The sequence below is a fragment of the Falco rusticolus genome, chromosome 4 (genome assembly GCF_015220075.1).
Source record: "Falco rusticolus isolate bFalRus1 chromosome 4, bFalRus1.pri, whole genome shotgun sequence".
NCBI lineage: Eukaryota > Metazoa > Chordata > Aves > Falconiformes > Falconidae > Falco > Falco rusticolus.
In genome coordinates, this window is record NC_051190.1 from 38,645,563 (window position 1) to 38,673,496 (window position 27,934).

At 50.4% G+C, this 27,934-nt stretch overlaps 1 protein-coding gene across 1 annotated transcript; it reads left to right on the plus strand.

Annotated features, from left to right (window-relative positions):
• The first annotated feature begins 22 nt into the window (after positions 1-22).
• TRAP1 (TNF receptor associated protein 1) lies at positions 23-27,914 on the plus strand. Its single transcript, XM_037386435.1, has 18 exons — positions 23-154; positions 5,857-6,024; positions 7,478-7,560; positions 7,967-8,107; positions 15,982-16,053; positions 16,795-16,955; positions 18,609-18,718; positions 18,910-18,983; positions 21,388-21,543; positions 21,926-22,046; positions 22,174-22,243; positions 23,426-23,573; positions 24,100-24,285; positions 24,872-25,010; positions 25,533-25,618; positions 26,162-26,307; positions 26,697-26,769; positions 27,061-27,914. Exons 1-18 carry the CDS (start codon positions 82-84, stop codon positions 27,160-27,162), a joined length of 2,109 nt encoding a protein of 702 aa, XP_037242332.1. The 5' UTR covers positions 23-81; the 3' UTR covers positions 27,163-27,914.
• Positions 27,915-27,934: the final 20 nt, after the last annotated feature.

Genomic DNA, 27,934 nt, shown 5'->3' on the forward strand with positions numbered 1-27,934 from the left:
GCGGGGGGGAGGGGGCACGGAGCCGCGTGACGCCGGTGCGTGCCCGTGACGCCATCAGCAGGCGCCGCGGCGGCGGGCGGCATGGCGGCGGCGCGGTGGGGCCGGGGCCTGGCGGCGGCGCTGCGCTCCCGAGCCGGGCCGCGGGGGCCCGCAGGTGAGCAGGGGCGGCCCCGCCGGTACCGGTACCGGCCCGGGCCCGGCCGTCGCGCTGGGGCCGCGGGGGGCAAGGGGGCCCTGGCGGGCGCTGGGCCCAGCTGCGCACCCGCGGGGTGCCACGCTTGGGCGGCGGCAGCCTCTGCGGGGGGGGCACACCTGGCACCGGCACCGGCACGTGCCAGCGGCCCTCCCCGGGGGCCAGCTCGTGTAGGCGCGTATAGGGCACAGCGCGTGCTCGGGGGCCTCTGCGGGCTCGTACCGGGCGTCTGGCGTCTTCCGGGCGCTGAGCCCGTCCGGGTGCGTTGCCTGGCACGTATAGGGCCTGTAGCATGGCCAGGCCAGTGTCGGGGCTAGTGTAGGGCACCGAGCGTGTTCCAGCCACGTAGCGTATCCAGGTTCATTTCCGGCTTATACAGGATGTAGAGCATGTCCGGGCTCAGCTGTTGGCTCATGGAGGGTATATAGCATGTCCTGGTCAGTGTCCTGGCTCGTGTAAGGCATCTAGCATGTTCTAGGCATTTAGCATGTCCAGGTTCATCTGTTGGCTCATATGGGGTATATAGTATGTCCCGGTTAATATCTTGGCTCATACAGAGCGTATAGTGTGTGAAGGTGTTTAGCATGTCTGGGTACATGTACGGGCTCATAGGCAGCATAGCATGTCCAGGTACATCTGTTGGCCCATATAGGCTATACAGCATGTCCCAGGGACATGTGCTGGCTCCTACAGGCTGCATAGCATGTCCGGGTACATCTGTTGGCCCATATAGGCCGTATAGCATGTCTGGGTACCTCTGTTGGCCCATATAGGCCGTATAGCATGTCCGGGTACCTCTGTTGGCCCATATAGGCCGTATAGCATGTCCGGGTACCTCTGTTGGCCCATATAGGCCGTATAGCATGTCTGGGTACCTCTGTTGGCACACATAGGCCGTATAGCATGTCTGGGTACCTCTGTTGGCCCATATAGGCCGTATAGCATGTCTGGGTACCTCTGTTGGCACACATAGGCCGTATAGCATGTCTGGGTACCTCTGTTGGCCCATATAGGCCGTATAGCATGTCTGGGTACCTCTGTTGGCCCATATAGGCCGTATAGCATGTCTGGGTACCTCTGTTGGCCCATATAGGCCGTATAGCATGTCTGGGTACCTCTGTTGGCCCATATAGGCCGTATAGCATGTCTGGGTACCTCTGTTGGCCCATATAGGCCGTATAGCATGTCTGGGTACCTCTGTTGGCCCATATAGGCCGTATAGCATGTCTGGGTACCTCTGTTGGCACACAGGCCGTATAGCATGTCTGGGTACCTCTGTTGGCCCATATAGGCCGTATAGCATGTCTGGGTACCTCTGTTGGCACACATAGGCCGTATAGCATGTCTGGGTACCTCTGTTGGCACACATAGGCCGTATAGCATGTCTGGGTACCTCTGTTGGCACACATAGGCTGTATAGCATGTCTGGGTGAGTGTCCTGGCTCGCACAGGCTGTGCGGCATGTTCAGCTCCGCTGGGCACAGGGGTGGCAGCAGCAGCATTCTGTTCTCTGCCCGTTCCCATCCCAGGGGACCTTACGGCTGAGCCCGAAGGTGGTGCGTTTCCCAGCAGTTGCTCCAGGTTCCACCTGAGGCAGCTGGTGAGGCCGAGGGCCGAGGAGATCCAAGCCCGGAGGTCCCGGCGGCAGAATGTGCTGCCTTGCCGGGGCCGTGGTGCGCAGGCCTTGAGATGCACTTGTGCGTTGCCAGTAACCGGGGTGCGGTCAGGAGCTCCCTGCGTGTTTTCTGCGAGTAGCCCCTGCCGCGCTCGGTGCTCCCTTATCTGCTCTCTGGCTCCTAATCGCCAGATTTATAGGTTGTCACTGCGGTCTGTGGTTTCACTGTGGGTTACGAAGAGAAAATGCGACAGAGGAAATCGTGTGACAAGTAGGGTCGCTACGAGGGTCAGACTGTTAGATTTATTGTGCCGCTGATTGCCACCGGCGTTTCTGGGCAATTCCATTCTTCCACCACGGAAGTCCCCAGTGGCTTGTTAGCGTCTCTGTCTGAGAAGGAAGCCATGTGCCTCTGCTGGGTTAGATGTGCTCCAGCAGAGCCAGAATTTTATTCCTTAACCTGTCATTCAGGTCCTTCAGGGAAAAGCCAGCTGGAGCTGTGTGGGGTGGAAATGAGGAGGAGGAGGTGGTGTCCTTTCACTTGGATGCAGGCGGAGGTCCCTGGCTGTGGGGACAGCCATCCCTTCCCTTCGGCTGTGAGAAGTTGGCAGTGTTTTCTCTTGGCTCCACAACACTGAAGGCTGAAGCTGGCGCAGAGCTTTTCGGGAGCTGTGCTGGCACAAGCGGATCAATCAGGGAGTCTCCTCTCCCCAGATACCTACAGGGTGGTGTGCCCACCTAGAGAGCCTGTTCTTCTAACAAGATGGGGGCTGGAAGCATTGTATTGCTAGTGCTCTTCTTTGCAAGAGCATCCACAGCCTTGCAACTGCACGGCAATCAGGCTGTTATGGTAATGTCTGCTGACCCAAATTCTCCTCTTTGTTTTGAGCCGTGTACTGCTTTGTGCTCCGTTTCCCCCCCTAAATTTCTAACTGACGCTCGGCTTGGCTCCCTGCAGACCTTTTCCCAGAGGAGGCTGTGTTTCCTGGGCGGTTGGTTGGGCTCAGGAATCACTGAGGCATTCTGGTGCCCAGGCTGAAAGGAGCCCCCAAGACCTGGGTCCTTCTCTTTTCTGTGGCGTGTTCCCTGTGTGAGCGAGGCCGCTCCGTGGTCATACACACAGGATCACTTAAGATTCACAGAGGACTGGAAGCTGAAGTGTGGGTGTCTACCACCTTTTATGGTGCAGGTGAGGCAGTGATGCAAATAGGAAGGTATGTGAACTGTGATAAAGCTCAGCATTTTATTAACTCGATATAAAAAGACCTGATTTGCTCCAGCCCGTGGCAGCGCTCAACTGGGGCAAAAGCCGTTCCTTCTTTGCTTCTTAGTCTTAGGAATTGTTTCTCTGGCTCATTCTGATTGTCACTCAACCTGTTAATTCAGCAGATACTTTCTCAATAGCTTTTGCATGCTGATAATTGTGGGGTTATATCCAGAACTGCTCAGAGCCTTTGCCAGGCCAGGGCTCTGCAAGAGACAAATGCTCTGAAGATGCTGCAGTGTGCATTTAATGAGCTTTGCTTCTACCTGGCACAGGGCGGGGTGTTAATTAAGGTTGATAAGACCAAATATTACATGAATCCAAAAGTAACTTCTGGAACTGATGGATGGTGATTTATTATTGTGTTTTAGGCGTAGGGAGACAAAAGACATGAATATGTAAACAGTTATAAATAGCTGTAGTTTCTAGAGCCTGCTAGTGGTAGTAGGCTGGGGAGGCGACCCGTTTATTGGCTCCGGGGCCTTGCTGCCTGGAGGTCTGGTGGTAGAAGTGGTCTTAAGGTTAGCACAGAGCTGCTGCTGGTCTGCTTCTCTCTTGGGTTCTGGAGTCAGGGAGGGAGAAAAATTCCCTGTTTTGTTTCTGCTGGTTGGGAAACGTGTGTGTGTGTGCACATACAAGCGTAGATGTTTCAGAGTGTCCTATACTGCCTAGCATAAAATGAGCATAAGATTTGTAAACATGTAAATAAAATATGTAAACCCTGGGCTGACTCAGGGCTTTCCTTTCCAAAGCTTGATGGGGTGGACAGCCACGCAGTGAGTTCTCCGCTGCTTCCCGCATCCATCACCCAGGCTGTTTCCCTCGTTGCTCTCTCAGATGAGCCCAACAAAGGCAGTCAAATGAAAGATGAAGAACGTGTCCTGTGATAATGCGGCAGAACTGTTTGTGACGCAGAGAGTGAACAGTTATGTGTGTAGGAGGTGTTCAGATGCATTAAGAACTATTTGTGGGCTCTTTTCTTTAAGGGCAGAATGACTGGGGAGTAATTCAAGCTTCTGGCTGGAGAAGTGGATCTTGATTCAAAGCTTTCTATGAGGAGGAGGAAGAATGAGGACTGACAGCCTCCTCAATCAGCACTTGGGGATGAGGCGCAGGAGCCAGGAGCACTGTTAAAGCTCAGGGGGTTGTGTTCTGGAGGGAGCGAGAGCTCAGCCTGATGGTCTGCAGCAGCAAGACCTGTTCCCCATGACCATGCTGGCTGTAGCATCTGCTGAGGTGCACAGGGGGGTTGCAGAGTGTTTGTGAAGGGAGCCTGAGAACCTCCCAAGCTGGGCTGGAGGACAGCGAGGGGTGTTGGGAAAGGGCTGGGATGCTGAGTTCACTCAAGGGCTATGACAAGGCGGTGGAAGGTTCAGGATGGAGCTGAACACTCCCAGCCTGTCAGCTGGGCTGGAGAGGCTGTTTCCAGGGAGGTCAGAGGTGCACTTTGGGGCTGTCACCATACTAATGGTTCTCAGTTCAGTCTTTTGGTGGTTTTGTACCCATTCATCCAAAGAAAGCACACCTTGAGAACGTGCCTCTTGCAGGCCTGGGGTGTGAGGTTTGCCTCCTTTCCTTCTGTGATGAAACAGCCTGCAAACACAGAGGGAGTCGTAAGAAAAGCCTGGGCTTGTCATGCTTCCAGCTGCTTTTGCCGCTTATCCAGCGTCTCCCCACTCTGCCCAGGCCATCCTGGTTGCTCCTCTGCCTCCCAAACCAGCCTCGTCCACTTGTGTTCCTCGTGGGGTTGGGGAAGGCCGAGACACCGCCTGCCCCCTGTGCCACGGCGCGTTTAGATTCGCACCCTCCGGATTCTTACCCCGGCACAGGCTGTTCTCACTACAGTTCAGAAATTGCAGCAAGTAACTGGCCTTGGACAGAGCTCTGTAGTGCTCTAAGTGCTCCCTTTGTGGCCAGGTTTGGCTTCGGTGTATCGAACAACAGAGAGAAGACCGTTCAGTTCACCCGGGCACAGTGGAAGGAGGAGAACTGGGAATCCCAGTCCTTAGTGGGGCTGGTACGGTTTCCTGACCTCTGTCTCGTTTTCCCCACTGATCGCTTTGATGCCTAGTGGCTTTGTGGTTGCACGTGCTGCTTACCCAGGGCTGGCTTTGTTGGAGGCTGTAATCCCTGTGCTCTGTTGACGGTGCTCAGATGGTCAAGGGCCAGATATTTATTTGCCATAAAGTAACTGCTCGGCTGGCTGCTGGGGGCCAAACAGGGCTGGCTGGCGCTGTTCTCAGGTATGGGAGCTTGTTGTAAAGGAGCCGGTTACTGTCAGCGGGAGGAAAATAAGAAAATAAGCAGGAGGAAATAGATTTTGGTCCTGATGGTAACTGTTAGTACAGCATCCAGAGAAGCTGCGTGTGCAGCAGAGGCATCTCCTGGACGTGCAGGCTGCCTTGCTTGGAATGGGGTTGTATGCTTTCACTGACAGTAACGTGGGAGTTGAAGTGTTCCCTGTTCCCTTCAGCTTGGCCAGATAACAGCAATGAAGGCTGCAGACTGCCTCTTCCTCACTGGTTAATTTGTTGTGCAAGCTACTAATTGTCATCTTCTGGCTAGAATTTTAATTCAGAAGAGACACACTCAAAAGTAGCAACTTGCCCTTCTTACACAGTGAAGGCAGTGCTGGAGGGAAATGGTGGGTGTTGGGTTGCAAGGGAACTCCAGCCTTGCTCAGACAGTGTAACTCCCCACATGATTGCTTAAGTGGGACCTTTAGCGAGGTTGTTGCTGCTGATACTTGTGATGTACACTGAAATTTTCAATGGTGTCTTCTAGCAAAAGGAGCAGCATGTCTCCAAAGACAAATACTCCGACATTGGAGCCTCCGGTACAACATTCCTGCCATGCGCATTTCTGCTGTCCAGACATACAGCACGCAGACAGTGGAAAGCAAGGAAGAAGAGCCCCTGCACACCATCATCAGCAACACGGAGAACGTGAAAGGTGGGCATAAACACAGATTTGTGGGAGCACTCCTGGGGTGCTGGCAGACCCGGGACAAGGTCTGGGTGCAGCCGTGCCCTGACTGTGGGGGTGAGCTCTCTGCAGTAGTGTTTCTGCTTCTGGAGGAGATGCAGGATGCAGGTCATCACATCCTGCTGGCGGGCTGTGGTCTGAATCTGCGTTGCACCATCACCTCCCCCAAACTGAAATGGGTAAAGCAGAATGGCCTTTACAGAGAGATGAGGCCATCAAGACTGTGGGAAGAAGTGGCAGCCATGGGCTTAACCAGGCAATTGATGGTCATGCATGCGTGTAGAGGCTCCACAGGCGCTAGAATTTACCTAAAAAGAGACTTTTTGTCCCAGAAGCAAGCTGTGCCTGCCCAGGTCATTGCTGTGGGTCATGGAGAATGAGAATCCTAGTGTCAACCTTGTCAACCTTTTAGTTAGAATGAATTGCTTTGTACATCTCCAGGGAGAGGCGCTTTAAAGTGAAGTCACACAAGTTATTCAAGCACAGAAATAACATCTTAACAACATGCTCCCGTGGTTTTTCCAACTGCTTTTGAGACTGCCAGGCTGTGAAGCCCTGAGTGGGGTTGATGCACTGCTCCTGCTGCTGTCCACACCCCAGCTTCACCCCCGTCACAGAGGAATGTAGGTCCTTGCCAGCAAGACATGGCAGATGTGACATGTAAACCGTGGCTTTCCCCATGTTGCTTCAGGGTTCTCTAATGCCTCTAGCAAGAGAAATTCTGTTTTTAAAGGCTAAGGATGGTGTTTCAGCTGAGATGTTTTGTAGTGATATCCCTTCAGAGGAAAATTCTCTTTCTGTTGAGCACAGCTACCCACCTGCATAGGTAGCTGTACATATGCGCTCCCTTGCCTGCTCCACAGAGACATTTGAGAATCTGCCTTTTTCTGCTTAAGGCTCTGAGTGTTGTTTGGGCATGAGAACTGCTACCTGGCTGTAGAAGCTCTTGGAGAAGAGCATGTGCAAGGTTGTTCCCTTGAAACTGGAGTCAAGGAAGAGTATGGAAGGCAGGCTATAAACCACGGGAGGCACTTGAGAATGCGGCTGGGGATTGCATGGAGTCATGCATAGGAGCAAGGGGAATCGCCTTTCACTTCTCATTTACTGATTGCCCTGCAGCCCAGACATGGTGACTAATGTCCTGCTACTGCAGGCTTTGTCTGCTTTGAGGTTTGTGTGCCAGGAGCTGAGGTGCAGAGGCCAAGTGCCTGCTTGGCAAAGTGTGCTGCCTCGTTAGGGGTGTGTAAACAACGTCTTTGTTGTCATCTTGTTGGAGGTCACAGTTACCTGTGTCCCATCCTGCTTCAGGCTTTCGCTCCTAGGAAGCTGAAGCATGTGGTAAGACTGCAGTTTTGCCTTCCTTCCCAAGAGGACCCTGGTGAAGTGCCTTAAAAAGGTGTGTTTGTGATTTTTGTTCTAGGTGCAGCCTCTAAACATGAGTTTCAGGCTGAAACGAAGAAACTGTTGGACATTGTTGCCCGTTCCTTGTACTCGGAAAAGGAGGTAAGGCACCCACTACTTGCTAGTAGATTTTCTGTTGGCTAAGTCCTGTCTCTGTCAAGGGGTACATCCAAAACACTTTTTCTGGGAGAATACCTGCTTGGTTTCCCAGCAAGTCCAGTGCTGTTCATATGTTGTGCTTTCTTGAACAACGTTTTCTTAAGACACCTTGAAAATGTATTTTCAGAATAATTTGTAGGTATGGCCAGGTGACTCTGTGAGCCCCAGAGCCTCTGCACTTCAATATTGAGTTCAGACAAACTGTTCTCCAGGCAGATAATGGGGAAACACAGGTCTTTTTCTACCGAGCTGGAATTAGTTTGTGAGTAGGCCGTGAGTTCCCAGGTCCCTGGGAGTCGGTGCAGTGGACAAGGCCAGGCTGCAGTGTCAGATTGTGTTTCATCCCCAGGTATTTATCCGGGAGCTGATCTCCAATGGCAGTGATGCACTGGAGAAACTGCGTCATCGGCTGATGGCAGAAGGGAAGGCCTTGCCAGAGATGGAGATCCATCTGCAGACAGACAGTGGAAAGGGAACCATCACTATCCAGGTACCTCCCTTTGGTTACAAGAGCATTATTCCCTGCTGCTCCCATCACTAGCCCTTGTCCCATGAAGGATCAGTGGAAGCTGAGTGGCATCATAGCCCAGTGGATTCCCAAGCCAGCTTGAAGATGTGTTCTGTTCTCAGATGGACTCCGGTTCATGAGGCTGTAACCTCAGGATTTGATGAGAAATTACAAATTTGTCTGCTCCCTGCTTGTCCCTACAGGAAAATTTGCTGTTCCTTCCTTCCCTATTAAGAACTACCAGTAGTTTTTCTCCCAGTACCTCGTCTGGTGCACTTCCCAGGTTGTGTGTGCATTTCTCACTAGTGAAAGAGTTGGGAGTCTGGTTTCATCCTGACCTTTGGTGAGGATTTCCCTCACCTCCTTAAGTCTGAAGAGTTACATGGTAGCTTCCCTCTCACCTCAGCTGCTGGGAGATGCTGGGGTGGTGAGAAGAACCTCGCTTTACTGATTGTCTCTATTTCCTCCTGCTCCAGGAGAGACCAAGTCCAGCTGATGCTGAGGTTCTGCCCTAATACAGGTGGGACTGTAGATTGCGGCAGTACCACAGCACTTACCTGTCCTCCTTTCTGCAGCCCGGGTTTTGATTTTCCCTGCTGGTGCCAAAATACTTAGCTGGAGCTGGGCAGTCAGTGTAAGCATGCTCACCTGTGGGCCCCGGTGTCTGAGGGAAGGTAGAGCCAGTCCTTCTTTCTGTACTTTGATTGCTGTTGTTCGTGGCTGTTGTCCAGGGTGGAAGGCTGGGACTCAGATTTGCTGCTTTCTTGGCAAAGTTCTTAATGCAAAGGCAAACTGGTAACTTTTCTCGTGGACCAGTGTCAGCCATGGGTGTGTAGCTCTGGACTGTTCCCAGGAGAGCAGAGAGTGAGGCAGAGCGCAGTGTAGGAGTGAAGGCTGAGCGGGTCCAGAGGAGATGTGGCACACACAAAACACACAGTCTGGTATTTTTCACGTGGGACAAAAGCACTGGCTTTTAGAGGCTGCTTAGTTATTTTATACTTATGATTCTCTGCAGAACAGGCAGCTGCGGTTGCCATGGGGAAGTTAGTGTTCATCAGTGGGCAACACAATCATCAACCCAAAGATTCTCAAACCGTAACGCAGAGGCTTTGCTGTTCCTATCACACCTGACTATTGCATTTTTCTGACTGCTGTGTAACACCAGTTCCTTAAGGAGCTCTCGCTTAGCCCCAGGCAGGCTGTCATTCCCACCTTGCTCTCCTTCTTTCCCTTTTGAGCCTGTTGTGGACACGTAGCCTCTGACTCCATCAAGACGTTTGTACAACTCATGCCCTGTAACTATGGAAGCTGTCCCCTTCTTTGGCAGTTTGGTTAAAGAGACCTGTTTGCCCACCTCACAGATAGGGTACGTTTGATGTCATACCCAATTAGATGTGTTAGGGATTTGTGTTTTTATAACCCCCTACCTGGCTGCCTATGCATCCCTAATGCGACTAAATGAGTCTTAACTAGGAAGCTTTAACTGCAGCAATACTGCTCTGTTAGAAGGGAGAGAGAGCAGCGCTACTGCAATCTCTTTTAATAGGTTTGCCTTCTCAGTAGTGCCTAAAGCTCCTTAGCTCCAGTGAAGGGTTTATTTATAACCTCTTGAAGAAACATACTGCATATAATGATTGCTTTGAACAAGCCTCATTCAGAACATTTCCCTACCTTTCAGGATTGCAGAGGTGCAAGAAAACTTGCCTGCAACGACTGAGACAGAGATGGACCTGTCCCTTAGTCGCTCTTTTGTATTCTGTACCCACTAGGACCTACCAAAACCGAGGCAGCAGGTCCCTCATATGTGATCTGCAGCAATGGTCGCCCCATTATTTTTTTCTAGACAGGTCCTGTTGTCTCAGTCTGACCCCTGAGTCCTTCTCCTCAGATCTTTGTGCTGCTCTTGGCCTCTGGATCTGCTGAATCTCTCCCTTCCCCTTCCAAACGTTGTAGCATCTGCTTGTGTCTCACTCGTTGAGAAAAGGCAGGCCTGTACGTGTGAGGGTCTCTGTTACAGGCGTGTTCCTGGGGTGCATTATCTAGTTCTAGTAAAGGACTAAGTTCAGCTCTGTTAAGTGGCTGCGGTTCTGCTTATTTCTCTGCCAGGACTGACTTCCAGTCGTAAGCATAGCAAGACTCGGGATTTGAATACGATGGCCTCATTCGGGGATATCCTGCCTAAGCATTGCCAAGCATTGTATCTGCTAAGAGGGAAATGTCCACCAGACTACACCACCTCAGTTCCTTCACCAAAGTCCTGTTATTTTAGCAAATCCCACTGTTTCTTCCACTCCTTTGAAAGCTACCTCATTCTGTTTCTAGGATAGCTCCACCTGGCAGCAGCCACCGCCTGCAAGGTCAGATCTGTTAAGAAAATCCATTTGAAAATGTTAGGGGTGTGTTTTCACCGAGGACAGATCTGCAGAGCTCTGCAGTTCTGCATGCTAAGGCTTTACAGAGTTGGTTTTGGACCCTTTAACGTGGGAACAGAGGACGCCTTGTAGAGACCCCAAAGCCCTGTGACCACAGAGCTTTCCTTCAACACGGGTGCAAGGCTCCTTGCGGTGCTGGGCTGTGCTGCAGTCGGTGTCACTGCTGCGTGGTTCTGCCATACCGCTCTGTGGTGGTAACCTTCTGCATGTGTGAGCTTGGGGGCTGGAGCCATGCTGGTTGCTGCTGCTTAATTTAGGGCTAGGACAGTGCTAGCAGTTGAGAGGAAATTGTTTGAAATGTTTACAGAGCTAATGGCGGCGGCTGCTGCTGCTGCGTGAGGGAGTGTGACTGCTGTTTTAACAGGGGTAAGCAGCATAATTGCTGACAGAGCTTGGGCTGCTCAGTTCTCTCTGCCGGGCTTTCTTCTCACTGTTGCAGTCATCCAAAATCAGTGTCTGTGAAGCCACAAAATAACAAGTTTGCTGTGTTTGGGAGGAGTTAAAATGACTGCAAACACCACTCCTCCCTGCAACAGCTCCCTGCTTCACTGAGCAGATCTCTCCTGGTCTATGAGTTCTGAACAGTCTGCAACAAACACTGGCTTGGCCGGAGGCTCTAGTGAGGAACCAAGAAGTTTGGGCTTCAGCAGTTCAATGCAGCTGCACCAGCAGGTCCAACAGAGCTTGGTGCAGGTGGGGAGCCAGTCCCCGTCCGTGCTGGGTCATGTCCCAGCAGCCACCCTGTGCTGCCAGGCTGCAGCAGAGAGAGGGTTACATCTTCAGCTGTGTGCAGCATTGCAGCATCCCTCTGCCACTTGGGCTTGAGGAAGCAGGGGAGCAGGAGATGAGCAGTGATGCAGGTAGAGGTGGAGGGGTAAAACTGGCTGGACTTCGACAAGCCTTAGGTGGAATTAAGCTTACAGAAATGTGCCACTGATTGCAGGGGTGGGGTAAAGCTTCCAGTTGTTGCATCATCTGTAACAAATAAGCCAGGGAACCAGAAATATAAGTGCATCTCAAATAACCTGTGGCCTAGGGAAGGACGTGCAAAATCTTCTGTTTTCTTCCTCTTTGTGCCAGAATAAGAGCATGTCATATTTAAAAATGGGAAGTTCAGAGTGGGTAAGAGGAAGTACTTTTCTGAACAGTGGGTATTTAGACCTGGATGGGTGGAAGCTGAGCCTGTAGCAGCGCTCAGCATCGTTGAAAATAATGTTAACACAAGGGTACTGGAAAGGAAAGGAAACCTCAGGCTCTCTGCTTCGGACGGCTTGCATGTACTAGGCCAAGATTATCTTGTATCGATGTGCATCAGTTTTATTGTGGCTTTTTTCCTGTTGGTTGCTGCTGCAGATGCCATATTGGTTCTAAACTGGAACGCTGCTCCAGTGTGGCTGCTGTCCTCAACTTGTGAATTTTAAGTCTCTTTAAGCAAGGCATTTAAATAACAGGGGGAGGGTGGGACACAACACCACCTGCTATTCAGACATTTTGGGATTTTGTTACTTATCAATTGGTGAAAGCAGTATGTCCTTATTTTATAATGTAGTCAGTGTTCTTCTGATGCCCTGTTGAGATTTCACACTGAAATAAGCATTTCAAGTGTTCATTTGGCAACAAAGCGAGATGAAAGACACAGTAGCTCAGACATGTACTAACTGCAAGCATCCTTTCAGATGCAGCCGTGGCAGAGGCAGCAGTTAATGGTTAGTTAATGCATTGCTTGGTGTAATGCAGTTCTACAGTACCTTAAATTGGGCTCAGGTAATGAGCAAAGATGTTACATTACCTGGGTTCTTGTTCACCAGCTAAACTAAGCAGTTTGTTGCTTTCAACTAGATTTGTTGCTGTAATTTTGTGCAGCTTGTTTCTGCTTTACCATAAAATGTGACATGAATACAAGAGCCACGGACTGACTGATTTGATGAGACAGTGGGGCCAAAGCTGTTTGTTTACCTGTCTATCAAGGCAGACGGAGGTCCTCAGGGCTGCAGAGCAAACAGGATTTCGTGGTGGGAACCTTGAGGTACTGCGTGTCCAGCAGTTATCCCACCGTCATTACACAGGACAGTCTCTGATGAAAACATCCACAAACCCACACCACAAAGGTTGGAACAAAGTGCAGAGAAAGCACAAAGGTCTGGTGCAGTTTGACAGCAAGCTTTGTGCCTGGGAGGTCTCCACACACAAAAAGGTGCTAAAAGCGGCTGCTGTCTCCTCAGGATAAATGTTACTTAGTCTAGAAGCGTAGTTCAGCAAGTGTAGCCACAGAGCTCTTTGTGGTCCCTCAGAAGGTGGGGTGAAGGTCTGTAGCCTGCTGTGTAGTCTTGCAGAGAGACAGGGCAGTAGTGGGGATGGTTCAGGGGGAGGCTGTTCACTCTGCACTCAGGGAAGTCCCAGAAGGGAAATTCAACCAGGTGAGTAGGTTGTCGTTTTGCTGAGTAACAGAAGGGCTTCTGTAATTAACCTTCAGCTAATGAAGTGTCAGCACACTGGACTCTGTTTGATGGCATACAGTGGTTGGTTTCTCCAAGCTGTGGAGAAGCATTTGGCACTTTGAACTCTGAACGTATCCCTCATTTCTTGTAATTTGTGAAGCCCCATGTCCATTGTGCAGCCCCATGAAGCATGTTGCTTCATGCTTTTACGAATAACTCTGCGGTGGCTGTTTTCAGCCTGATAAAACTTTTCTTGCAGACTGAAGGGTGGGCTTGAAACTGCCTGCAGGGGAGGAAAGGTTGTATTGTTGATGGTGGAGCAACAGCAGCCCTCGCAGTTGTGCTGGGCAATGGCAGGTAGAAGGTGTTTGCAGGGGGTCGTGCGGTGACACGGTGGTTGCTGGCAAAGACGCCCAGAGGCCGAGCAGCAGCCTGAGCAACAGCCAGCGCAGCGGGAGTGATGTGAGAAGGGCAGTGGAAGTCCTGCCAGCTCCTTCCTTGGATTTCACAGAGCTAGTGCTGGCAGCACTTGCGTCGGCGCAGCACAGGGCTCACTGTTCATGGGCAGGTTCATTTGGTTCCCATTGCTGAAGAGGGCCTGCTCTGCAGAGCCCAGTTCCCGTCTTTCTGCTGCCACCGCTTTATTCCCCATTCCCTGGAGCAGCACCGTCTGGTGCAGGGAGCTGAGAAGCACAGTGCAGCCGCAGGAAAAGCGGGCACAGTGGGAGTAGGTTGGAATCTCGATGGTGTTTTCATCCCAATCCACGCAGGTGTTTGCCTACGGTAGGAAATGTCTGCTTTGCCAGGATCTTCGGCTGGCCACCTAAAAGGACACTTCCCACTTTCCCTGGCAGCGGCTGGGCGCTGGTGTGGGAGCAGACTGTTTTGAGCCGTGCTGTCTTTGTTCGTTGCGATTCACCCTCATCAAACTAGTCTCCAGGAATTGTCATTAAGCATTTTGCAATAAGTTTGGCAGGGTGTTCAGAATTCAATAGCTGAATAAATTTACGGGGTAGGGATTTTTTTTTTTTTTTTTAACATACTGGAATTTGGGAATGACATGCTGTGCTATAAATAGGAGTGGATCAGAGAACTTAAGAGTTCTGTTCAGAGTCTGGCATGAACAAAACCTGAACCAGATGCTGAAAACTTTTCTTTCTGGCTTTTTCTTCCCTGGGGGAAGGGACCACGTCAGATTCCTGATCTTTTGCCATACCCTGTTTGTTTTTCCTGGCTTTTCATCTCCCACTGTTGAGATCTTACTGGGCATCATCCCTCTTCTCAGCCAAGTTGACTGACTAGCCTCACCGTATTTAATCAAGGGAAAGGTGTTGCTGTGCTGTGACTTGTGGGGATGCAGAAAAATCCCTTACCCACATGGCACCTCACTCAATAACCTCACAAGTCAACCACAGTTTGATCCTTTAGTGGAGTTAAACACTATATTAAAAAATGCGTACTAACATTAACTTACTTGGCTAGTAAATAAGCCCAGTAAATGCCCCACATGGGTGGTGGAGGTACGCTGTGCCACCAGCCACTCTGGCACCTCACCTCCAAGCCATCTAGCAGCAGCCAGTTCCACTTCAGCTCATTTTGCTGACTCCTACATGCCAAACCCCACCCCTGCACTGACAACACTGGGAGTGCATCAGCCTGCTTCTGGGATGTGCAGGCTGCTGTCCGCTGCACTTACTGCTCACAGGTACTCAAGTAGAGCAGAACTCCCACATAAGCAAGAATCACCTTTCACTTGGCTAATTTTCACACTGTTTTCGTCTTACAGAGTGGCTTAGAGGACCTGTAAGAGTGGCTTCTCAGGATGTTTCTGTCAGTTAGAGAAGCTGCTGGGATCTGGGAGAGGGAATGGCACTTGGTTTTCAGAAGTGGTGTCCTGCCCTTCTGAAAATTAGCCTGCCCTTTGCTTCTGTGGAAGGTGTGTGTGGAGCCAGTTTGAAAATACGTTGGACTACAAAGTGGGAGAGATTTTTGTTGGGATCCTGTGTGAGAGGGTGGCCATTTCTAGCTGGGGTTTGCTGTTACCCATATTGCCTTGGGGGCATGCAAATGTGCTGTGGCAACAAATGAACTTGCAGCCTGGTCTGAGGCTTGCTGCAGCCTTTTCTGGATGGTGGTGGCACAGGGTCTGCTGCTTGAGAGGTGTGCACTAGCAGCAGGGAGATGTTTATCTGCACACAGCAGTGCAAATCTGTATTAAAGTGGGGATCACAGCAAGCCACGTGCCTTTGGAGCATGTACGGAGCACTGTGAGGTGTGGCCAGTGCACTTGCAGCTGGGGTTCTCCTGTTCCTAGAGGCACGGTGATACCCAGCTCTCAGGGAGCTGGACATTGACAACTTCACGCTCCAGTCTTGTGGATCATGTAGGGGAGAGGAGGAAGGAAAAGACAAAGCAGATGGAGATCAGTGAATGTGGTGCTTGTAGACAAGGGTTTGCATTACCTGAGAGTTAAGGGATTCACTGCTCTGCCATTGATTCCTGGTGTGAGGACATCTGTTCCCCACCTGCAGGCTGGAAATAAGCTGGTTCTCACTGCTCCTCAACAGCCCTTTGGACCCATTCAGGGGTGGGAGCTGTCTCTGTATGTGCACGGCGTCTGGCACGGTGAGGCCGTGGCTGCAATGAGATCTCTCCAGCACTGTCACCCTGTGCATTTTTAGAGGCATGAAGAAACCAGCTTGCCTTGGTATGGTTTTGTCTTCTCTCGAGAAACAGCTTGAGTCTCTGAGCTTTCTGGTGGTTTACAGCCACAAGGCAGCTGTGGCTGCCCCTTGGAGCTGTGTGCCTTGTGAGTCCGCTGTCCTCATCATGTGCAGGTGGAGTCACAGCTGGAAGTCTGTTGTTGTATTTACTGCTCAGCTGGCTGGGAGAGAGTGGGAGTCAGAGGTGGAAGTTGCTCAGGTGCTGTTTGCTAAAGCAATGCTTCTCTACCGATATTTCAGCTACAACTGCTGTTTCTTTTCAGGACACAGGTATTGGGATGACCCAGGAGGAGCTGGTTTCTAACCTTGGTACCATTGCTCGGTCAGGCTCAAAGGTAACTTGGGATGAGGCACCCCTTCTTCCCCCCTTAGAAAAGTCTTCTCCAATTACAGCCACTTTTGTTTTCCCAGTAATTTCTCATTCTGTTTTGTCCCTTGGCCCCCAGCCCAGCTGGGAAATTACACCCCTCTCGGAAGGTGAAACCTGCCTGTGGAGACTTCTAGCTCTTAATGGTCTCTGCTGTGTGCTGTGGGAGGCCTATGGTGCCCAAGCAGCACTAATGGGCCTGGTGGGTAGTGCTGCTGTGCTTGGGTACCCACACGCCCAGATGCCTTCCTCCCAAAGCCATCATTCTGGAGGGTCACATGCTCACTTGGCATTCACCTTGTGTCTGGGAGGGCAGCAGCTGTGTCCTTGTGCTGGCAAGTTGAGATAGATATATATATGTGCCTGTTTTGGTTTGAGTTTTTTCACATCTCGAGTTACCATTTTAAGGTTTCGTGCTTCTGGTTGACTGAGGCCTCATTTGTTTTCCTTTACTGCTAGTGGCAGTGAGGTTGCCCTAAGCAATGCTCCCCTTTGCCAGAGGTGCAGTCCCTGTGGGAGAAACCCTTTCCCTTGGGCACCATCCTCGGATGATGCTGAAGTAGGAGATGAAGGTGCTGGAATGCCAGGCTGCAGTACCTGGTGTAGGGCTGCATCAGTACATGAGGACCACAGCTGGAGGGTGGACTGCAGCTTCCCCGTGGTACCTGAAGTCACTGTGTGTTGGTTTATCTCTTGTTTGTTCCTCCAGGCTTTTCTAGATGCTCTGCAGAGCCAAGCTGAAGCCAGTAGTAAAATCATTGGTCAGTTTGGAGTGGGTTTCTACTCAGCCTTCATGGTGGCTGATAAAGTGGAGGTGTTCTCACAGTCTGCAGAGCCGGGCAGCCCAGGCTACCACTGGTCTTCAGATGGGTAAGGCTGCAGAATGGGCTGGAAGCGTGGGGGGGTGCTGTGTCCAGACCAGGCACGGACTGAAAGCTGTGCAAAGCCAGATGGGGCTGGTGTGGTCTTTCATGAGTGGGTTTACTGGTTTCCATCCTGCTCAGATTATACATGGCAGTGAAGTGTGGCCGCATGTGCCATTGTGAAAACCACAGGGACAAACTTGCTTTGTCAGAGCAGGTGTGCTGTGGACAAAGAGAGTACCTGCCTCTTGTGTTCCTTCCCTGCAGGCAGCAATCATCTCCGCAGTGCTCCATACTGGAGGGACAGATTTCGTCTCTTTGGTCTGGTTGTCCCCTTTGTTTTTGTTTGAGGACATGCGCAGTAGGCAGGGCTTGGGCAGTGCTGTGGCTCTGTAGGCACTTGCCTTCTCTGAGTTGGATCTGTGTGCTTATCCTTTGCTTTTTTCTTGACGTTGCAAACATCTGTGATGGCAAAGCTGTGGACTGCTGGACCATGTTGAAATTGGAGCTTCTGGGGCTGACAAGCTCTGCATCCCCTTAAAATCTCCTAGGAATAAAGAACTTACTAAGTTATTTAAATTCTTGAAAAAACATCTTGTAACTGAGACATCAGACTATCTTGGGCTGCAGTCAAGCTGCTGTATACTGCAATCTGTATTGCTGTACACTTTGAAGGCTTGTTTGTCTGTCATCGCTGCTGCTCTCCCCTGGGTCAGTGCTCTCACCAGTGTTTGATCCCCATATGGCATTCACTTAGCAATAGGGTAGGAACGGTCATCCGGAACAGGCTGTCTTCAGCAGAGCACAGCTGCTTTCCATTGCCAGTTACTGCATACTCCAGTGGAGATAAGAATGAGGGCCCACAAACAAGTCAGAGTTGTTAAGGGAGAAGGCAGGAGCCTGGGTGTTGCAGTCACTGTAGGAAATGAAGGAGAGGAGTTGAAGGCTAGGCTCAAACAACCTGAAGTTTTTTTGAATCGTAGAATCACAGAATGGTTTGGGTTGGAAGGGACCTTAAAGATCACCCTGCCCTGGGCAGGGACACCTCCCACTAGACCAGGTGGCTCCAAGCCCCATCCAACCTGGCGTTGAGCACTGCCAGGGATGGGGCACCCACAGCTGCTCTGGGCAGCCTGGGCCAGCACCTCACCACCCTCACAATGAAGAATTTCTTGCTAATATCCAATCTCAGTCTACCCTCTTTCAGTTTAAAGCCATTCCCCCTTGCCCTGGCACTACAGGCCCTGCTACAAAGTCTGTCCCCAACTTTCTTCTAAGCCCCCTTTAGGCACTGGCAGGTACTGTAAGGTCTCCCCAGAGCCTTCCCTTCTCCAGGCTGAACCACCCCAACCCTCCCAGCCTGTCTGCACAGGAGAGTTGCTCCAGCCTGCGATCATTGGTTTTTTTTCCTTCTCAGTAGAGGCTGCTTGGTGTCTTTGCAGAGCAGTGTGTCCTAGATCTGGTGGCTCTGCAGGGAAGACAGCCACATGTTTTGGGGGCTTCTTGGAGGCACAGAGAGCATTCAGGCGTTCGAGATTCTTTGCCTTTTCCTCTGAGTGCTGAAGTGTTGTGTGTGCTCTTAGTTTAATAAAACCTTTTTATGTCTCATCATGGATGTATCTGAGGTAAAAGCTGACACAGTGTCTGTTTCTAATCCTAGTTCAGGAGTGTTTGAGATTGCAGAAGCATCTGGTGTTAGAACTGGGACTAAGATTATTATACATCTCAAAGAAGACTGCAAGGAGTTTGCAAATGAAGACCGAGTCAAAGGTGAGTGGAGGAGGGAGATGCTGTTACCTGCTGAGGGTCTGTGTGAAATCTGTTGGTGCTTCATGAGTAGGAGGTGAATTTACAGTGGTTTTCCTCTCCTGCAGCAGCACCTTTCACCTACTGTTACTGAGGAAATTCTTACTGTGTTGTTTTCACAAGCATGATTCTTCTGTGTCTTGTTTCCATTCCAGAGGTGGTGACAAAATACAGCAACTTCATCAACTTCCCACTGTACCTCAATGGGAGAAGAATTAACACATTACAGGTGAGCAGGAGGGCCACAGGCAGGTCGCTCATGGGGATGAACCATTATAATCTTCCACTGGAAAGAGGAAACGGCATAAAGCTGCTGCTGTCCCTAGAAATAGAGAGGGTTGTTCAGCATATCACAGACCCTGTAGTGATCAGTTAATTAGAAGAGGAGACAGTCACACACAAGTCATGCCTGGAGCTGCTTGTTGGCACTTGTTGGAGAGAATTCTTGCAATTAGCAAAGCAGTTTTTATTTGTAGTTATCTTCTGGATCTTCCCTTAATCAGAATTATAATTTCAATGCTTTATAGTACTTATTTGTACTTTAAGCTGGGTGACGTATTAGTGGTGCAGGGATTGCTCATATCACTGGTGTGCTGACACCTCTTGCTGCAGTTCTTTCTGTCCTTCAGACAGGGTAGCCAGTGATGGTGAATGGCTGATTTTCTTAGTGGCTCAGCTCACAGCCTGAATTTCTTCACAGCTCCTAGCTGAGCACTGCTTGATGCTGGTATTTTCTGACCACTTAAAATTATATTGCAGCTAGATCCATTTCAGTCAGAAGTTCTTGGCACACTTGCAGGAATCACCTAGGTGAAATTAATTATCTTTAAAACAAAAATCTATGAATCATTTTCTTCCAGCGGCTTTTCTGGTTGTGTAAAGCTTCCTCACCTAAGAGAGCAGGTAGAGAGCATGTGTGTGGGTTTTTTGTTTCTTGGAATGTGGCACTGAATGCACAGACTTTCAAGACTGTACTTAAGTATTTTATCATGTTGATTTTTTTAAGGTTCTGTAATTTAGGTTATTAGTCACTGATATTTATTTGAATTCCTGCATAATAGTGTTTCTGTTCTAAAGGCTTTCTAGCTGTTTCCCTTAAATTGCAAAACCAGAAACAGATGTAGACAGCTGTTCGCTCTTTCTACCTGACAATCAATAGAACAGACTCCCTAGAGAAGAGTAGTACTAGAGCAAGGGGTGAAATGCCCTTAATAAGAGTCATGTACTTGTATCTTCTTATCAGAAAATGTTTTCCCTTGAGATACAGCAACAGCTTTATTCTCAGTATGCTCCCATTTCAGGCCTTTTCTTTATCCAGGATCTTGGGTTTGTGTTTTTCCATGCATGCACATCAGTTCACTGTAAACAACACTGTAGTTAGTTCCCTGGTGTGGATTTTCCCACATAAGCTCCTGAAGGCTTGCCATGTAGTGGACAATGTGGAATCAGGGGCTTTTCTGGTCTGTGATAACTGTAGCTACAAGGAAGCTTCTGGGAAAGCAGCAGTTTACCTAACAACAGCTGCTATAAAGCACCTTAGTACCCAGTTGAGTCTGTAAACCTACCTGTTATCTGCAAACCCTCCAGGACACTTGCGTGTGCTGGAAATGTTATGAAGTCACTTGGGGAACAAGGCTTTGAGGCAGAAGAAGCTTAAGGAGTGTGGCAGCATGGCAGAGCTGCCAGAGCTGTGAATCCCTTGGACTCTGGTAGGTGGAGGGTGGGCTGGATGTTTCTGTTGCCCCCAGTAATCACTCCTGTCACCGCTTAGGGCTTGAGTGGCAGAGTCGCCTGGCTGGAAACACAAGAGTCTTAGCTGAGTCCCAGTGCTTGTGAAATAGCCACAACCTTCCATGTCTTTGCTAGATGCCAGTCTTTTGCTGAGGTACTGAAAACTTAAATATGATGTGAGCATGGGCTGAACACTCCAGAAAGCGTTGCAGGGTTTAAAGCAGCAGCAGGTGGAAAGCATGGCTATGGGAAAGGACCTGGCCTGGAGCTCACGGCTTCAATTCACATGTTGATGTGTGGAGCAGTACTGCTGGAGCACTTCCTGACCCTGCAGCGGGGATGGCAGAGTGGTTCACAAAGCATCCCCTGAGCTGCTCTAAATCAGCAGAAAACAGGCAACCTGGGAGTTGCTTCACAGGCACTCGGCTGACCTTGTGGTGGGATAGCGACCTCCGTCAGGGAGGCGGGACAGTTGCAACGGACTCGCTTAAATTTCCACTTTTCTTTTGCTTGCTGGTCAGGCCTTGAGATACTTGACTAGTATTGCCAGTCTGCTGAGCTGTGGTAACCGTCCAGGACACTCTTCACCAGTAGCAAGCATGAGGCAGTAGAGGTTAGCCATATCCCTTCTGTTCTGGGCTAAACAAAACTGCCTTACCTGTGTTGCAGGACAAGAGTACCTCTGTGAGAGGGACAGTAATTTGTTAGTTTGGGATAATGTGCCTGAACCATGATACATCCCACTGCTCTCAAGCTGTGCAGAGGAGTCTGGCTGTTGGAAAGATCATATTTCCTTACTCCGGCATCCTGGCAGGAAAGCGTAGCTCTGAAAGAAGAGCCCTGCACCATGAGGCCACAGGTCTTGAGACCTGATGGGAACTCATCTCCCTTCTCCTCCACAGGCACTCTGGATGCTGGACCCCAAGGACATTGGCGAGTGGCAGCACGAGGAGTTCTACCGCTTCATAGCACAGGCTTACGACAAGCCCCGCTACATCCTGCACTACAAAACTGATGCTCCCCTCAACATCCGCAGCATTTTCTACGTGCCTGAGCAAGTACGTGCCCTTCTGTCCAGGGAACAGTGGGACATCTGCCCAGTTGCTATGGAGAGGAGAGAATAGGAGAGCTCCTTAGGGAAAGGAGGCAGCCAAGGCTGAAGAATGGCAAGGAGGAATATCCAGTGTGGCATCTCTGCAGCAGGCTGAGTGCCACAGAATAGTCGTGGGGATAATGAGGCATGACAGCAGTGGGAAGGTGGCTCAGATACGACCCTAGGGAAGACAGCCAAAATTTCAGTTCTTGTTGGGTTCAGCACTGATAGGGAAGACCACAGTGTAACCTGGTCAGTTGGTGCAGCCACAGAGACACTGCAGCACCATGTGCAGCTGTGCACCCTGCACAGTGCTGGTGTTACCCTTCTGTCTCTCGTTCCTGCAGAAACCATCCATGTTTGACATCAGCAGGGAACTGGGCTCCAGCATTGCCCTCTACAGCCGCAAAATTCTCATCCAAACCAAAGCTGCTGACATCCTGCCTAAATGGCTGCGTTTTCTTAGAGGTGCGTGCTGGGACCAGGAACAGCAGGCCGTGGGCCATGGCTTCCACAGGGGGTGAGGCAAGGGGCTGCCTTTCGGAGCCTGGCACTCACGTTTGCCTCGCTGTTCAAAGATTGCTCTGTGTTCCAGGTGTTGTGGACAGTGAGGATATACCCCTGAATCTCAGCAGGGAGCTGCTGCAGGAGAGTGCCCTTATCAGGTAAGCAAGTGGTAGATCCTGTGGACTGCTGAGACTCTTGCAGTTTCTTGCTGGTTGAGGAGGGAACATTGTGGGATAGTTAGATGGGCATGGAGGGACCTAATATGTAAGCTGCAGCATTTCTGTCCTTGAGAATTTCTGTAGTCTATCAAGTGAGTTGTTCCTCAGCCATGCTGGTCACACCTCAGGATGCGGGAGCAGTGTCCTGTGTCATACAATCTGCTTGGGCCACGTGTCCCTCATGTCCTAGACTGCCTTTCAGTATCTCTGGTCTACAACAGTAACAGTGGATTTGCTGTTTAAATTGTCTGGTACCACCGAATGGTTTGGAAAACAAAACCAAACAGTAAGTCAGCTGTCAATACTGGGAAGCTGGGCCTTACCTTAGTGTCACCATTATTTATGTGTAGATCCTCAAACAGCACCTTGTGCCTCCGGTTTCCAGACTTTCTGCAAAGCTCTGCTGTGCTCGCACACACGTTTGTCAAAAACTGAGTGCCAGCCAGCAGGGTTTTCACTTGGTGCTGAGGCCCAGTGAAGCTGACTGCTGGCAGGCCAGTCTCCTGTAACAACCCCTGAGATCTGGCTTTGGTTCTTCCTTCCTTCTTGTCCTTTGAGTCCCCTCTCAAACATCTGTCGTTGTTGGAAGCTGAAGGAAATATAAGAGTAGGCTCTTACTCCTTAGCATCGGTGCCATTGTCTTGTTAGGTTTGCTGGCTAACTTTGTATTCTACAGCTGGTGAAATGCCTCTACCTTCACTACAGTCACCAAATTAACCCTGTCACTTCACAGTGGATTTTCAGGCCTTCAGAAAGGGTTCCTCCAAGCCGCTGCCTTGCCACATTTAGGGATAGCCATGGGAGTGAGACAGATGCCCTGTGCATAGCTGGTTATGTACTGCAGCCTCTCTGAGTTATGAGTCAAACCTTCAGTGAAGGTTTGAGCTTCAGCAGTACATATGTACCACAGCTCTACCTATCTCTCCAGCTCAAGAGCTGCTCCTGACTGAGAAAGAACAGAAGTAAAGCCATGAGGGAGAGGCAACAGTGGACCCAGAGTTTCTTCTTTGTCCTCACATTTGCAACTGCATCGCTAGAACACTGCACAGGGAGAGAGATGTTCACCTAAAATCTCTTGTCTTGGTCTAGCAGCTATCTTTAAAAGGCTTGTTTCTGCTGCAGGAAGCTCCGAGATGTTTTGCAGAAGAGGCTGATCAAGTTCTTCATTGACCAGAGCAAAAAGGACCCTGAGAAATATGCCAAATTCTTTGAGGACTATGGGGTCTTCATGAGAGAGGGGATTGTCACAATAGCAGAGCAGGATGTCAAGGTACCAGGAGTCCTGAAGAACTGCAACTGATGGGAAAGATAACTGGCTCCTGCCGTGACCTGGGAAGAGGGGGATGCTGCTTCTCTGTGAATCTTACATGCCTGTAACTTGTGTTCCTGGGTCTAACAAGACCTACAGATTCTGTAGTGCCCGAACTCGACTTTTTATGACTGGGTGCTGCTTCCCACTTAATTCAAGACCCTGCAGAGTCTCTGTACCCACACTGTGTTGTCAGCCCTCCCTGATGCAATGTGAACTACAACAAGCAATAAAGTAGGGCCTTCCCCTACTGTTGTCCTCTGCCTGGATTCCCATTTCCAGGAGAGCTTGACCTACACCCTGTCTAGGTCACTTTTCTGCCTCCTTAATATCTGGAGCAGGAAGGGAGGGACTCAGAAACTCCTGAACCTTTTTGGAGAGCTGCAAATAGGCCTGCATGCTACAAAGAGAATTCTTGGGGCTGGGAAGGTAGCCAGGTAGAGCTACAGTTGCCTGCCCTCATCTGACAGGAGGACATTTCTTCCAGGAGGACATAGCGAAGTTGCTGCGTTATGAATCATCTGCCCTGCCTGCAGGCCAGCTGACCAGCCTGACTGACTATGCCTCCCGCATGAAGGCAGGGAGCAGGAACATCTACTACCTGTGTGCACCCAACCGGCACCTGGCTGAGCACTCCCCATACTTTGAGGCCATGAAGAAAAAGGATATGGAGGTGGGTGAGCGGTGTGCCATGGCCAGGGTAACACCCTGAGCTGCTACATCGGTGGTCAGGGCTTACCTGGATCTCAGAGCTGAGCAGGGCAGTGAGGCCTGTGATAGACCCCCACCACTGTGGTGCCTTTGCCTGGGCTCCCTCTGTCTTCCCTCAGACTGGCCAATGCAGTGTGAGGCCAGGAAGGACCTGTCACAGACCCCATGCAGGTGGGTTAGTACTTGTGCAGACGTGCTGACATCTGTTTCCTTCACTGAATCCCAGAGCAGAAGCCTAGTTGCTGCAGAGCAGGGCTGGTAATGGTGTTACAGGTGCGCTCTGCGGGCAGTGGCCCTTTCAGGATTGGTGTCAATGCTGGTTCTCCTGTTGCGTGGGGCAGCATGACTTGAGATACAGATCTGCCACCCATAGTAACAAAGCCCTCAAAGGGTTTGCTTTCATTTGGAGCCCTGAGCAATAGTCACCACGGGGTTGAACCTGCTTGTTTCCCTTCTGATGTTCTTGCTGTGTGGTGCAGAGTTGCCTTGGGAAGGAGGAAATGCTGTTACATCCCAAACAATGTGTTAGTGTCCCTTTTTTGCCACAGGTCCTATTCTGCTATGAGCAATTTGATGAGCTGACACTCTTGCACCTTCGGGAGTTTGACAAGAAGAAGCTGATCTCGGTGGAGACAGATATTGTTGTTGATCACTATAAGGAAGAGAAGTTTGAGGAGAGCCGCCCAGGTATCATGAGGCTCCTCTGGCCGTTCCTTCTGCATGCAGTCCTGCTGCCTGGTGCCAGCCAGTGAGGGTGCACCTCCTCCAGTGCTCTTGCAACTCCTGAGCATGTGAAAAGAGCACTCCGTTCCGTCCTGCCATTCTCGTGCTCTGAGGCAACTTGCAGTTCTTGCAGATTCTTTTCATCCCACGTGACAGAAGTTTAAGCAATTTGCTAATTTTAACAGATGGAACCTCATACATAGGGTTTCCATGATCTGAGTTTTAACAACACACGTACATTTGGTGCTCTGATGGAGGCAGGCAGGTACTGGCAGGGCGTAAGCCTGGCCTCTCAGGGTATGGCATGGTCTGGGATGAGGGCATATATGTAGGTCTGTGCTGCACAGTGCTGCCTTCCCATTTTCACAAGAGAATAATTGGAAGAGAGAAATGGAAGTATGAAATGGACTGAGCTCAAGAGTAGAGCTCGCTGTCTGTTGGTGTGCTATATATGCATGCTCAGATGTGCCCTCTTTCCCCTGGCAGCTGCAGAACGTCTGACAGAGAAAGAGGCTGAGGATCTGATGGCCTGGATGAGAAATGCTCTAGGCTCTCGGGTCACTGGTGTTAAGGTATGTATTCCATGTCTGGGTAACTGAGTACAGGAGATCCATGGAGGTAACAATCTAGGGAAAAAAGGTGGCTGACTGCCGATCTGCTGCCACAGATTGATTTTTCTTTGGACCCTGAGAGAAATCACTCTTCTCCGTGCCTCCTTTCTGTAAATTATATGAATGCTAGCATTTGTCATTTGGATGGTCAGCATGACAGCAGAAAAACCACATCTTAACGTGTAACGAGCAAAGTCCATTTTACTGGTTTATGCTCAGGTTACCAGAAGGACAGGCTGGTGACTGCCTTGCCTGTGGGCTAGAAAGGCTTATTGGCAAGAAGTGCTTTGGGTCCAGCTGCAGGCTGCTGCCTGTGGACCAGTGGGGCCATTTGGGCCCCCAGCTTCCCTGCTGCTGGTTTAAGCAGCTTCTGTGGGGCTGGGACGAATCATGTGGAGGCTTGGTGTGGATCTGTGCTGAGGAGACTCTTGAGTCCTTGAACCTCCCCCACCTCTAACCCGTGTACGTTTTCCATCTTGCCACTGATCGCTGGTTTTGCCACAGGTGACTACACGGCTGGACACCCACCCCGCCATGATCACTGTGCTTGAGATGGGGGCTGCCCGCCACTTTCTTCGCATGCAGCAGCTGGCCAAGACCCAAGAAGAGCGTGCCCAGCTCCTGCAGCCCACCCTGGAGATCAACACAGGGTATGGGGGAACAATACCAAGTGCTAGGCCTGGGGCAGTGCAGTCTTTCTGGGATGGAGTCAGAGAGGAGGCAATTCAAGGCTCCCAGTTAGCAGAGCACTCCTCATTAAGTGCGGTGCATGCCTTAATCTGTGAGGCTTGCATGGCACAGTTGACATGAACCACACACCCACACTATATTCAGCCCTCTGAGGCCCGTGGGGTTTATAGGGACAAGATAGGAGAGAAGAGAGAAGCCCCCAGAACAGGAGCAAGGAAGCTGGAGCTATTTTGGCCTTTAGGTAGAACCTTTTCTGTCCCACCTTAGCTTACCTGCTTATTGTGGAAATACATTTCTCATTGTGTCCAAAAATACCACGTCTGAGTCTTGATCTCTCTCTCTCTTACAGGCATGCTCTGATTAAGAAGCTTAATGAGCTGAAGGACAGTCAGCCTGATCTGGCCCAGCTGTTGCTTGATCAGGTGAGAGCCAGTCCTTCTCCAGAAGCGGCAGCATCCTCCCCAGCACCAGCTTGCAGACCACATGTGGCAGGGAACAGGGTGAAGCTCTTGTAGTGGGCAAGAATCCCATCCTTCTGTCGTCCCTACTCTGGGTGTTTCTGGTCCTTGTGGTCCATGTGTTTTCCTACTAGATGGCCTAGAAGACACGCTTGGTCTCAGCATGCAAGACCTGGAGAGTGACATTCACTTCCTCCTCAGCTCTCATGCAACTTGCTCTTGCAGTGTATTTAATAATGCTTTTTTCTTTTTCAGATTTATGAGAATGCCATGATAGCAGCAGGACTGAATGAGGATCCCAGACCAATGGTGAGCCGGCTGAATGAGCTCCTCACCAGAATCCTGGAGAAGAACTAAGCCCCAGAAGACTGAAGGATGAACTCTGTGCTGATCTTTCTTTCCTCAAGTGCAGTCACCCTGTCGGCTATTGCACCATCTGCTTGCAGGCCCGGTGCAGCAAGGAGTTCACGTGGCAGAGTGCTAGGGAGAACGCAGGGGGCTTCCAACCCTCACTGCACAGGGAGGAGCCAGTTGTAATTATTAGATCATATGTCATCAACCTGTTCAAAGTGCGCTGTTCTTAGTAGGAACAAAATGCAGAGGTTGCTGCTAAAACAATATGGTCAAATTTCTGACAAAGTCCCGAAGAACCTCATTTCATACTGTTTCTGAAATGGCCTTTCCCAAAACAGATGTTGGCAGCAAGATTCCCAGTTAGGTTTGTGAGTACACCCCCGCCACACACTGAACCGCTGTGCACCATTGTGCTCCGAACAGGCACTGGCAGAATTAATTTGTTAAGAAACCTCCACCTCTGACCAGGCAGGCGGAGTTTGCCAGCATGGAGATAGATTGCTGCCGTTAGCAGATGCAGATACTGTTGGTGGAACATGTCAATACAATCCCATGGCAGAAAAGATGACCAAGCTGCTGGATAATTGAGTTCATCCTGGTCTTGCTGTGGAGAAAAGGAAGTAACTGGGAAACAGCTTTCTAGTGTGTGGCTTTCTGGAAGGTCTCCAGGGTTTTTGCCTCTTCTGTGGGATAAACTGCATGTCTAGCTGCTCTATATCTATGATAAATAAACTCTTCTTTTCCAGACCTTTTCACTCTTCTCTCTTCCCCTTAC

Excerpts from the sequence above, each read along its gene's own strand:
- TRAP1 (XM_037386435.1), top strand. The coding sequence starts at position 82 with ATGGCGGCGGCGCGGTGGGGCCGGGGCCTGGCGGCGGCGCTGCGCTCC. Across the intron at positions 16,054-16,794 it reads TTGCTCGGTCAGGCTCAAAG|GCTTTTCTAGATGCTCTGCA; the intron begins GTAACTTGGGAT and ends TTGTTCCTCCAG. Across the intron at positions 25,011-25,532 it reads GTTTGAGGAGAGCCGCCCAG|CTGCAGAACGTCTGACAGAG; the intron begins GTATCATGAGGC and ends TTCCCCTGGCAG.